The sequence below is a fragment of the Phalacrocorax aristotelis genome, chromosome 8 (assembly GCF_949628215.1).
Source record: "Phalacrocorax aristotelis chromosome 8, bGulAri2.1, whole genome shotgun sequence".
Taxonomy (NCBI): domain Eukaryota; kingdom Metazoa; phylum Chordata; class Aves; order Suliformes; family Phalacrocoracidae; genus Phalacrocorax; species Phalacrocorax aristotelis.
This window is the reverse complement of record NC_134283.1, coordinates 30,884,357-30,897,793: the sequence shown is the minus strand read 5'-3', so window position 1 is coordinate 30,897,793 and position 13,437 is coordinate 30,884,357. Positions and strand designations below refer to the sequence as shown.

Here is a 13,437-nt window from a genome sequence, read left to right as displayed (position 1 = left end):
CCTCAAAAAGTACATTAACTTGAATGGTATTGTAAACATAGTAAGACTGAAAAACAAATGAGAAACTCATTGACAAGAAACATGAAGTGTTAACTTGATATTTTCCTGTTGAGTTGCCAGGATCACCAACACAAACACACATCATGGATCATTTTGGAAGTAAATCTCCAAATAGCTTAAATTTTCTAGTTATTTTTTCCTCAAAATAAGTACTAGGCTTCACATTCACACAGACGCTGAGAAAGATTAATTCATATTAACTTTTTAAGCAGATTACCCATCTCCCAGAAAACTTTTTAAGAACCTTGTTATACATGTTAAATGTATGAAATAACATGTTAAATGTGTGAAATAACCAAGTCTGGCTAACAACTCATGACATCTAATCACTTTCTCCAAACTTACTTCACAGAGGATGCTGTATATCTTTAGCCACTGTGTCTGACAGTATTTACTCTAGATTTGACATGTAAATTTGCATAGTGGACAGTCCATAGCTGTGGCGATTCATAGCAAATGACTGCACTTTGACATTAGGAGAAATTATTTCCGATTTTCAAATACTATGTAGCAAGATCACCTCTATACCCTGTAATGCATCTTCTTTATAACAGTGACCAATGCAGTGGGGGAAGAGGAAATAATGTGGAAGGAAATGTAAAACAAGACCATTCCTGCCTCATCCAATTACTGGAGAGGGAAGATGTGTGATCCTTCCACATTCCTACCTAGAATGCATCATTTTTGTGATATGTTAGATCTAGACACATACGCTAAAACAAGACAAGTTATAAAAACACTTTAAATTTATTATCTATCTCCCTATATTGTACACTATAATCCTAGGAGACACAGAATGTATTTTTTTTTCCTTTCACTCCTCATTACATGTATGGAGAGAGAACATACATATATGCAGGTATTGAAGTACCCACGCACACAAATATGAATCATCAATTTCTCATGAAGTGAAGAAGGAATGGGGCAAACAAGGACCACAACCACATAACAAATATATACACAGTGTCTTGCAATTTTGAGTACCACCATTCTAACTTTACACAAGCTTTCCTCAGTAACTTCAGAAGCAGGGGTATCTAGCGGTATCTGCTAAAGTGCCGGTGAAGTCCCACTGCTTAGACAGAAAAGCAACAATATAAGACCATAACAGTGAACACTCCAACAAACAGCATATAAAGGTATCTTTTTGATCAACCCTCTATAACAGGTACTTGAAAAAATACATCTGAACTAATTCTAGAACTGAACAGTTCAGCACAATTTTAGCTGCCATCATTACAAGAATCACAATCAGACTCATGCTTTAAAACATTTCAGTCTTACTCTTCAGATGGTGCCGCACCAGTGTTTCTAACCAGGTAACTGGAGGTAATGCTATCAGAAATGTATCTCCACATCAGTTGAAAAAAATTAAGGCATTAAATAGAATGGCTTGACAACAGGGGCTGATGTTCTACAACCACACTATGAAGAAGTGCTTAGAAAAAAGAAAGCCAACAAGAAAACATGTCAGCTCTATGAATACTGTGAGGCATCAAAATCCACGAACTCACACAAGTATCAAACCTGCCCTTCACTGTAGGGCTATCTTCTGTTTTAAGCAACACTCTTCACACTTTTTCCCACCCAAGTATATAACAACTCAGTGACATAACATGCCGATCACCAGAAATGAAGAGGTCCAAACAGAAAAATATGGCAGAAGTGAACAATTGTTTCCTACCTGCAAAAATTTTTTTACATCAGTAATAACGTCTCTGAAGATGAGCTGATCTTTTAGTGCCTCAAACCATCCTAATTTTGTAATTTTAGCAATGACTTGAACAAGAGCTTGGATGACAAAAGGAGCCAGTTTGGGTTGAGATGCTACGTAGTGCAGAATGTAATTTCCTGTAAAGAAGCATTTTGATATGAGCAACACAATTCTTCTGCAAAGAAAATGAATTAAATGGTTCTAATAGAAACTTAAAGCATGGATTTAAGAAAAAAACAACAAACCAACTATACTCTTATGGTTAGTATATTTAGTAACACAAAGCACATTACATACATGATCATTATTCTAGGACACATATGACAACAGTTTTTTAATTCAGAGAACACAGGCAGGTAAAACAGGGTAATTTTTCATTACAATCCCATATACTGGGCACTGATTATTTCACTATGTAACAGCAGCTCTCACAGCCAGCTCAAGATACACAAAAGTTTTTTTCAGACAAGAGTCCTTACTGAATGTTCTCAGTTCAAACTAGAACATCCCCTTGGGCAATGCACATTGCAGCTGCAGAAATTCCTCTCTAACTAGAAGGAAGTTAACCTGTTCCAAAAGCTGTTGAAATACATAAAGTTGATTGAAGTTAATTTTTACGTAAAAGAACACTGAAATATTTTATCAGAAGTGGATTCTCGGCGACACATTTCATAGTACCACTATCCACAGAACTGATAAAACAGTGCAGATTTTCTAAAAATCCAAATTGAACCATACATTCCTCATGCAACGCCTTTCACTCTTCAGGACTTAACACGTACTTGCTTACTCTTTTAGGATATAGCAACTACTTTTAACATAGATCCTACAAAGTATGGAAAATTTTGTAGGATCTTAATCCTCCAAGTAAGAACTGCCCTGGAATGACTTCTACAGATGTTAAGAGCTGCTCATGAGCAATGTTAGATGTAAGTGACTGGCAGATGTACTAGCAGTATCTGCAGCTTTCATCCTTTACAACCATGAACTAAATCTCTTTAATGTCTTGTGGGGCAAATACCAAACGTCTATCTTGACAAATGAGTATTTTTTAAAAATATGAAGTAATCTGAGCTAACATATTTATTTATTTTAATTTTGAAACAAGGAAATGTTACATGTGAGCTAATTGCAGAGAAATGATGAGAGAGCTCACAATCGCCTCTCTCACAATGACTACCTTATGAATAACAGGCTTGGTAAATGGAGGGAACTAGAGAAAAAACTGAATGGTTACTGTGCCAACATGAAGTTTTAGATACAACAACTATAATGAAAATTTAACCACAAACTTTACTCACGTATGTCAATCCTTTGTTCAATAGGCAATGGAGATGCCCTGCTTACAAGCTTAGATAGGCATGTTGCTGCAAGAAGCTGAGCATAGGATGTCTACAAAAACACACCAAAAGATATTATTCAAAAAAAGGCTAATTAAAGACAGGGACAATATGTCAAAACCTGATTAATAATCAATAAACCAAAGGGGTTATCAGGTGTTGGTTATGTTTGTTAAGTGTACCAAAAATTTACAAAAGATGTATTTTAGTAATACCTTTGTTTCATTATTAATAAACATGAATTACAAAGCACTAATAAAATACTGGAGACCTAAAAATATCATCCCCCTTGATGGAAACCATTCATCTAAGAATAATTTCAGTATTCAGTGGAGTTCTTTAATTTTGAAACCTGTTTTTAAATCACTTGATAATTTAGAACCATGGGATGATTACCATGGGTCCAGCCCTGGATTAAAGGTATTTTTAAATCTGTTTCTTCTTTTTCATTCTCTCTCTGAATGATTTGAAAAACATGACAAGAATTATACTGGACTTAGCTTAGACTATCAAATCTGAATCAACTCCCCCACCACTTTATCTAGAGTTAACTATGTAATTAAACATCAAAAATGAAACTGAATAATGGTAAGAGAATGTTTTAAACTAACAGACAACAGAGAAGCAGTTTAAGGATTTTTTTAATACATTTTTTTTCATTGTAGCTAATACCTAGAAACTAGAACAAGGTGATGTTCAAACATCAGGTTATACCACACTGTTTCCCAACACTGCTCTACAAGTGACACAAACCCTGATTAGATCCCTTCTGAAAGTACTGAAAGCTAAGATACTTTCCCTTTTTGTCCCTAACATCTCTAATGCAAGGTACTGTCAATTCTACAAAGACCACCTCCAAATGAGAAGAATTCTAGAATCATTTATGAAAATGTATACATATGAATATGTATTAAAAAAGGAAAGCATTTTGTCTTTAGTATCTGACATGGTAATGACCAATGATTGAAAAATCTATGTGAGGTTCCACAAGCATGATTACATTTATGGAAAACACATCTTCCACATACTTACTGTTCCTCGTTCCAATAGAAGTTGGCATTGGCTAAGACATTCTGGGCTATCAATAAGCTCCAAGAGTACCTTCTCAGCTTGCATTCGCTGTGCTAGATCAGTTCCTTCATATAGGTGGTTACATAGTACTTCTAGTTCTGCCAGACTCTGTTAGGAAAGAACATAATTTAAACTTCCATGAAGACTTTTCAAACACTTAAAAGATTTCTTTAAATCTACATACTATATCAGTAACATGAACTGTTACCTATGCTAAGCTTTCCAGTTGATTCACATTTAAATTACCAAAATATGAGGCTTTCTGTGACAAGAAGCCAAAAATAACTTGAAATTAAGCTGCCATTTCTTATTCTCTCAGCTATCCAAGTTTTTTTTAATATGGCTCAATCCATCTGTTTTTCTGAGTCTTCAGATGGGAAGTCCATAGCTTTTTCAAAGAGAGATGAAAACATGGAGTACAGTGAACAGTTTGAGCTATGCTACTTGTAAAACTTCTGGCAAATTTATTTTAAAAGCTGTAATTACTCATCAAATTACTGCACCCAGAAAAAATCAGCATTTGTCTCTATCTGGTAATACAAATATCAGTGAAAGATGGGACAATTCAGAAGCTATAGTAGCAACAGAAGAGCTAAAATTCCTCTCTGCTTAGAAGCTGAAAAAGTTCTCATTGGTAAAGAAGGTGGGAGAGGAAGTATCTCACCTATGTGAGGGACATGATTTATATGTACTAGTCTCTGTCTCACAGGAGAGATGAACCCTTTGAGCACATTTCAGAATTATTGTACAAACAGAAGTTTCAGCATCCAACAGGTTCCTAAAGCCTATGAAACTCTCATCAAGAGCCAGACATATCATTAGAATGCACCCGGTAAATATTTGATGACTTGAGTGTGGCCTAGAAAGAAGAGTAAAAGAGAACACCCAGTATTTGACGAAAGTTTTGAGTCAAAATACTGCTCACCAGCCATTCCAAAAAGATGTTTTGTACTTGAAATAAAAGGTTTGGTTTAGTACAATCCAGCATCACTTATACTGTAGCTCAGATGCCTTTTAAAAATCCAAGACAGCAATAGTGTCTTTGGCAACCCAAGTACATTTGGTTTTGCCAATCAAAACATGTCACTTCCTAGAGACACGCTTCTTATCATTAAAAAAAAAAAGATCATGGCCTTTCCCCATTTTTTGTTGTTGTTGTGCATATGGAGTCCCTGGTTTTGGTCACCTTTTCCTGAATTTCAATAACAACATTTTAAGAGTCCCTGATTTTCAGTGAAAATGTAGTCATGTACTTGTTCCTTTGGAGAAATTTTAAGAAATAACCATTTTATTCTGCAATTAACAGATCAAATAAGCCCAAGATTAAGCTCAGCAGAGATATTCTTTGTTTTTGTTTCCCCTCCCCCTCCATGTTCAGAGATTGCAGAGGTAAAATAAGGAACAGGTAACAATCCAGCACACAATTTTAAAGGAACCAAGATCCCTGGCAATTAAAGTCAAAATGAAGACTCATAAAACACAAGCGTACACAATAGGGAAAATATAATACAACACAAAAAACACATAATTGGGGTAAAACGTGGGAATAAGGACATCTAGCAAAGATAGTCTTCAGACATAAATTACAATGCATCTTTCCGTAAGGGAACAATTCCAATACAATCCAAGAAGCATGAACCAAATTATCGCATCATAACCAGCAATGTTAAAGACCCTCCTTTATTTGACCTGAAATTTGACTTTCAAGTATGGACAAACTTGGCTACAAGTTTGAGAATAAAACTGGGATATCAACCCAATCACCAAGGTCTAAGTCATCTGCATACTAACTGGCATTAAATTAGCAAACCTCTGAAGGACATTGAGTGAAACTCACCAGAAATTGTTAAAACAATCCTGAACAAAAACTAGCTAATAATCGTCAAAGAAAAGTTGGTTTATTGGATATTGAGACTGATGGACCTTCAGCACTTTGAAATGCTTAACCTCGACCTGTTTGGTCTCAAGAGAATGTTATAATAAAGTTTCTTATTGGTAGATTTGAGGTATGGCCATAAATTGCTCAGAATTCTGAGACTGCAAAACAACTTGTTAGATGTTCTCTGGGCTGTATTTTATGTGTAGCACTGAGAAAACATGCTGATTTTCCTTGATTCAGAGAGTGAAACCAAAACATACAACTGGAAATCAGCAAATCTTGTGTATGACAGCAACTCAGCTGAGCAACAGAGATATTATTCAACTTTATTAAGGAAAAAAAAAAAACTTGGAGAAACCAATGAGAAGTCAAAAACTAGCTCTCTATATTAGATGTACATTTTCTTCAGAAAACCGAAGACTGCCACAATCCCTTTTTTATTGTGAGACAAAACATTTGAAACTGATGCCTTCAGGTACCTCCTTTACTCAAATCCTTATCAACAGCTGAAAGGTGATTCCTAAGCAAACAGTGTCAGTGAAGAGGATCTAGCAGTTAGATGCTAGCTGCTTTAAGTGAGTCAGGAGTAGAAACAGACCTGTATAAGAAGTAGCACTTTTGATCACAAAGAAGTGTAACTTTTTCCAAGAAAGAGATTCACATCCTAATGAAAAAGGTTAGATACTGTGATTTTTCTCCCCCCCCCCCCCCCATCACTCTTTTATAGTATTCCAGAATAACCTAAATAAAGCTCTCCAGATACTTCTGGTCCCACCTCTCCAGCTCGCAGAAGTCCCTGGCAGCTCTCCTACTAGCCTGTGAAAGAGCCGAGGGCCAGAAATGCTGGGGGCCCGGCTCCGCAGCAACCCACCAGGCAGGCAGCCAAGGAGCCAAGCAAACTGGCAGGAAACCAGGTAGGTTCCTGATTAAAGTTTTGCTGACACTGACGAATTCCCACAGACATTTTGATTTTAATCAGCATTTTCTTACTGAAAACATTCTATTATGAAAGTTCCAACAGGATGGGCATAACCGCTGAAATACCACACTGTAAAAAGAAAAGCCATTTGGGTACGAGGTGGTAACAAAAGATATTTTAGTGGTTCTTTTAGGTGGCATGCCAGGTGCCCAAGTATTTAAATGCCTAAAATGGCCTCTCTGACAGTGTCAAAGACTGCTACCGCCGACCCAGGGATGCCCCAAGGGACTCCGGATGAATGCTTAACACCTCAGCAAGTGCCTTCGGGGGCCCTTTTCCCGCGCCCCCTTCCTCCGCTGTTTCAGACACAGTTTCAGTGGCCGAGGCTCCTCTCGGACAAGCCCCGGGGAGGGGCTGCAGCGGGTTTTCGGGGAAGCGGTGGCGTAGGGAACTCACCGACGCCTGCAGGAACAAGTGGCAAAAGGAGAGCAGGTGCGGCTAGCCCACGCAGGCGGGGAGCAGCCATAAACTGAGCGTCCCGAGCGAACACACGCTGCTAATGCGATGGGGAACGTGAAAAGCCCCCCACCCACGGCAGAGCAGCCGCCCCATACCCCCTCCAGCCCCGCGGGTACCAGCACCACGCGCCACACAGTGTGACAGCACCGCTCCAACTCCCACAGCCAGGCCAGCACCACCCGTGTCCGGCCCCGTTCTCCGACACCAAACCCAGCCCGCCGCTCCCGCCTGACCACAGCCCACCCGAGACCGCGACCTTGGTTCAGCACTCCGGCGGAGCCCGCCAGCTCCCGCTCGCCTCAGCACCGCCCGCCGCTCCCCGGACAGCCCCCGGGCACCTTTCGCTCCCTTGCCAGGGCGAACCTCCGCACTCCGCGGCCAGCGCGGCCCCACGCCGCCCCGCTCGCCCACGCCGCCCCGAGGGCTCCCTGGCCCCTCACCCGCGCAACTCAGGACAGACCTCCCTCCCTCCCTGTGCTCTCCCGAGCTCCCGGCCCGCCGCCCCCCACGACAGCCCCATGGCGGCCCCGTCCCCGCACGGCCGGTCGCACCCCAAAGGCCAGGACAGGTCCCAACCGCCCCCACCACTCCGCCTCCCATGCCGCGCCGGCTGCACTGACCTGGACGGGCAGCGCCATCTTCCCGAGCGGCGCCGGGCGCGGGCAGCGGGGAGGGGCCGCGGGCCCGGCCAGGGCTAGGGGGCAGTGCCGAGCCGCGCCGTGCCGGGGCCGGGGCTGGCCGGGGCCAGGGGCGGGGCGGGGCGGTGCCGGGGGCGGCCGTTGGGGCGGGGTGGGGCCGCGGCGGGAGGGGCGGGGCCGCTGTCGGGCGCTGGGCCCTGTCGCGCGACTGGTGAGTGGCACGGGCCCGCCGAGGCCAGGGCCAAAGGGCGCCATTTTGTCAGTGCAGGCACCGCACGGGCGGCGGTCTTGTGGCGAGTGGCTGTGCGCGGGCTTGCCTTCCTCTCCCGGTGCCAGCAGCCAAGTAGGGGAATCTTGCCTGACTGAAAAGGCCATGGTTTTCAGTAGTTACCGCATTTTGGTGCTGCTGTAAATCTATATTTGGCTTTGCACAATGCAGATTAAGGCAGTTTCCAAAGAATTTACTCTCAGATTGTGACAGCACCAGTGAAAGGAAAGCTTTCCTCAGTGAATGTGGGAGCTTCAGACCACAGAGTCCATGAGAGCTTACAGGAATGTTCCCATTTTACAGCTAGCAATTCATAAGTTGCATGGATGTAGTTCAATGTAGCATCAGTTTCTTTATAAATATAAAAATAAATTAAATATAAACCTTTATAAATCAATAGTAAATGAATAGGGGCCAAGCCTTGATGCTGCTCTATCTGTGTTTCTTGAAAGATCCAAACCGAAGCCTGTGGTGCTGAGGCAGTTTTTGGACCAGGGCAGCAGCCAGGGGTTTCATTCGGCTTTGTAAAGTGCTAGAAGGTTGCTGAGAGCGGAAAAGCCCAAGAATGCCCCTTCAGTCCAGAAGACCAAAGAGATGGCACTCAGGTGGTTGTAGCTGTCTCCAAATGGATGGATTGCTCAGTTATCCCAGAAAGGGGGGAATCCCCCCTCCACGGGTGCCTATAAAGGTTTGAAGAAATTAAATCTAGAGGATAGAGTTGTCTCAGTTTCCAGCTGGATGAGATGAATCCCATTTTTGCTAACAACTGCAGGTAACAGGCAGAGTTTGCGATTGCGAACACTGAAATTAACACAGATACTTTATGTTGTAAGTTCAAGTACTGAAAAGACACAGTCTGTTCCAGGACATTCTTTCTAGGAATTAAGAATTAGGAATTAGAATTAAAGGAATAATTCAGGGTTAGTGAGGAAAACACACCATGTGAATTAGAGACAGAAGGTCAATACGGAGATTATCTAAGATAAGGGCACAAAGTGACTTGAACAATGTCTACAAGTATCTGCATGGGAAAAACCTGTTTCAATGCAGCCAGCTTCTTTAGAGGAGAAGGTGTAACTGATTCTAAGTACTATAAACTGAACAACTTCAGAACAGAAATAAGCAATACTGGCAGTCCTCTGCTGGAACTCACACCCAAGGATGGTCATTCCCTGTCACCAGATCAAGAGTGGTCATTTTCCTAACAGGTGACTCTGTAGGTACATGAGCTGTCTTGGGCAGAAATTGGGGTTGTATGCTGTAGGTTACAGAACTTGTCACAGGCTGTGTGCATGTACAACTTTGCATCGTATGCAATCAGAGAGCAACAAGCTTTTGTCGCTAATTAAGAAACCTAAGAAAGGCCAAAGCAAGAGAAGCATCTCTGTATTCCTTGTCCTGCTAAAGGTGAGCAGTGTGCAGTGGTGCTGCACAGCATGGAGCCAGAGACGCAGGTAAAACTCAGCAATGTGTATTGGTTTGGGCTTCACAAGACACTTCAGGAGTCAGTGGCATGGGGAGGAAGGAGGATTAAGTAACAATCGATAAAAGTGTAATGGAGGGGAGGCAGCAAGGACTGCTGCCATAGCTCGCTGCCAGCATTTATGAATATTACACCCAAAATGCTTGCAATTTTTGTTGGGCACGCTGCTGTTTGATGTTTTAACACAGTAAGAAGAATTTTTGCCTTGACCTCCCCTGCTCTGAACACCATGGTGATCAAAAGTCCATGTCATTTTATTCTGGTTAACAGATGATACAGGGCCTGAGCAATTTGTGTAAAATTATTAATGTTTCCTTGCTGCTCAATCACCCCTGTTGCAAAAATTCCCATGTGGAGCCTGGTAGCCCCAAAGCAGAGGCCCAAAGTGGTAGAATTCCTCTGTAAATGGAAGCTGCCATAGACCTGTAATGAAAAAAATTAATTGGGTGTATTCCTAGCTGGATTCACCTTCTAGCAGCTGGTTTGAGAAACAGTAACGACAAGGAAGAGTATTTTGTACATGAACTATCACAGCTGAATGATGATACTGTGCTGGTTTTGGCTGAGAAGGGGTTAATTCTCCTCACTGTGGGGGCCGGCTACCTTTCCAGCTTCCCGCGCTCTGCCGCGTGGCGTGGCAGGGGGGGCTGGGAGGGGCAGGGCCATGGTGGGGGCGGCTGACCCCGACTGGCCAATGGCAGGTTCATTCCATACCATGTGACACCATGACCAGTATATTGAGGGGGGGCAGTGGCAGCGCGGGGGCGGCGCGGCGCCGGTTCGGCGGGCGGCGAGCGGCTGCGGCGCGTGCGGTTCGTTTCGGCGGTTCGTTCCTCCTTCCCCCCCCTCCCCGGGGCTTTGCGCCTCTCGTTGTTCTCCTTTACACTGCATTTCTATTGTTGTTTCTTTTCATTTTAATTATTAAATTGTTCTTATCCCAACCCACGAGCGTTACCCTTCTGATTCTCTCCCCCATCTACCGGTGGGGGAGTGAGCGAGCGACTGTGTGAGGCTGAGCTGCCGGCTAAACCACGACAGATACCATCACTGAACCATATGCTTTTGTCCAAAATACCTTCGTTAATTGTTGGAGAATGAAGCAAAATCAAAATGAGAAATAGCTTCAAATGGAGCTTTTTGTTTGCTTGCCCTCAGAGCTGACTCTGGTGGCTGGCACTTCAGAAAGTCTAATGGATCATTCTTGAAAAGCTGGCTCGGATTACCAAGTCTCCTAATGACTGCTGCAGTCCTGGAATATGCCTTAACCCAATTTTTCATCCTTTACCCTGTGAAGAGATAGAATTATTTATCTATAGCCATAGTCTAAAAGAAAACAGAAGTCACAAAACATACCAGAAGCAGAATAGAAGGGCTGGTGATACACACAGAAGAAAGGGAACAGAAAAGATTTAAAAGGAGAGCAGAGGGACAGATCAAAACAGAGGAATTTGCAGGACTGAGGAATAGGGAATGAAATGGTGACTCGGGGGTGAGAAAAGTCAGCCATAAATTATAACGTGCAAAGTTTGTGAGACTTTCTGATGCAATACAATTACAAACTGTCTGAAGAGCCAGAAGCAGCTTGCTGCTACAAGTCAAAAAGATAGAGGAAGCTCTTGCATATCCTTCAAAGATCTTGACCCTGTGAGCAGAGTATCAGCTCTAGCAATTGACTGAATCCTGCTCTAGGTGACTGGCCATTGCCCAGGCTGTGCCGCTAAGCTATGCAATGACACGCAGAAATGAGGTTAATAAATAGTTCAGGAGCTGAGCATGAGCTATGGACAGCATATGTAGCTAAGTGTGAGCGAGAGCTTGTGGCTTCTACAGCAATAAGCCCTTTCCACCTTGTCTGGAGCAAGTGTGTTTCTTCTTAGCCAGAAACACATGCTCCCCTCTGGCCTGGGCCTCCTTTCCGTGTCGACAGATGAGCATGGGCAGAAGTTGAGAGCACAAAGCTTGTACAATGAGGTAGGCAGGGAACACTTGCTCAGCTGTGTGCTCAGCTGCATGGTGCAGCCATGTCACTATTTGTACCTTATTTAATCATCAGTTGAATCATTTTTATCTCTGAGACAGCAGCCAGTTGAATTTTCTATCTGATTTCTGTCAGCTATAGTCTGATTACTTTAAGGGGAAAAAAATTGGTCTAGCTAAAGAATTAATGGATTCCTAGACTAATACCTGACAAAACTTCTGAGATTTAATACAGCAAGTAAGAATGTTAGATTATAAAACTACCCCAGACTATATCAGAGTCCTAGCCCAAAGGACAAATCTGCATTAAGGACTGTAATTTATTTAGGAACTTTTATACAGTTCCTTTATATTTACATGGGAGGGGGAAATGACACAGTGAAGATACTTGTGTGACAGGCATTGACAGGAGGGAAGTTGTGCCATGAAATTCAGGCTTACTTCAGCTGAATTACACAGGGGTTTTAGGTCTGTCTCACTCAATACAGTACTGAGGTCTACCTGCAGTATTAATATACAATTCCAGCTCAAGTCTGTCTCATTTTCTGCTAGGTGGAATAAAACCAACTTCCTGATCTTGGATTATGTGAATAGATCTGTTGCTACAGGCAATGCGTTCACAATTAGATCCATTCATTTGCCACGCTGCTTAGAGAGGGATGAATCTGCTCCATGCTTTTTTTATTTAATTTTAAGCAACTTGATTAAAGCATATAAACAAAACCAGCCATTTCTGTTCCCCCAAAAATAGAACTGGCAAATATTCAGGGTATCAGTGTTCCTTCTTTTTTTTGCAGCACATCAGGATTTTTCCTAAAATGCAGTTTTCTTAAAGTAATGGCTGGTAATTTACAACAAATCATTATGTAAAAAATACAGACACTAATGCAGTATATTTAATTTAGAACCCTTTGCTCTGGGAAAGTTAGGTTGTTTTTTTTTTTAAATAGACGTAGTCCATCAGGCCAAACACTCACAGACTGGTATTTGATACAGTTCTGGAACACATTTCCTTATTCAAACATTCTTTTCTTTCTGTTATTCATTTTACATTAACAACAGCAAAAGGCCCTGAAGAATTCTGATTAATTTCTATGGCTAATGATTTCAAGATTATTTTCTGTGCCACGTACTACTCTGTGCCACTAAATTGCCACAATTTAGTGTTTGGTTAGTAATCTAGTTCATGCATTTTCAATGCAGAGCACAATTGATCTTGAATATATGTCTGCAGATTAAATAATTCCATAAAAAATACCTGCTTAAAAAAATACACTGATTTGTACCAGGTAATTTTATGTTCAAGTTAATATATAGTCGATAAGCAAAAAAAGTTATTAGACGTATCACTAAGAAGACCAGGAAGAGCCCATAACAACAAAATTGGTAGTTAAATATGAAGCCATTTCATACTCCTAATTAAAACTAATTAATCTTTTCAATGACACAATGGCATGCTTTCTACTTATATGTTGACAATACTCCAGGAAGTCTGAAACAAAATAAATTATTCTTTGCTTGTTTGCTACCTGGCCCAAAATCAATAATACCTAAGGGCAAACACAGTCT

At 41.8% G+C, this 13,437-nt stretch overlaps 1 protein-coding gene across 5 annotated transcripts in view; it reads right to left on the bottom strand.

The window, feature by feature from the left end:
• The window catches only part of RANBP17 (RAN binding protein 17), a 163,038-nt gene extending 154,790 nt beyond the window's left edge, over positions 1-8,248 (bottom strand). The window contains exons 1-5 of one of the 5 annotated variants that reach the window (XM_075102211.1): positions 8,123-8,248; positions 7,293-7,445; positions 4,147-4,293; positions 3,076-3,166; positions 1,745-1,911 (exon numbers count right to left, since the gene is read on the bottom strand). In XM_075102211.1, the coding sequence (XP_074958312.1) occupies positions 1,745-1,911; positions 3,076-3,166; positions 4,147-4,293; positions 7,293-7,445; positions 8,123-8,140 (576 nt within the window). In that variant the 5' untranslated portion in view covers positions 8,141-8,248. Of the gene's footprint in view, positions 1-1,744; positions 1,912-3,075; positions 3,167-4,146; positions 4,294-7,290; positions 7,446-8,122 lie in introns of those variants that run through there. The other 4 variants (XM_075102208.1, XM_075102212.1, XM_075102209.1 and 1 more) reach the window with 4 other exon arrangements.
• Between the last annotated feature and the right edge of the window lie 5,189 nt (positions 8,249-13,437).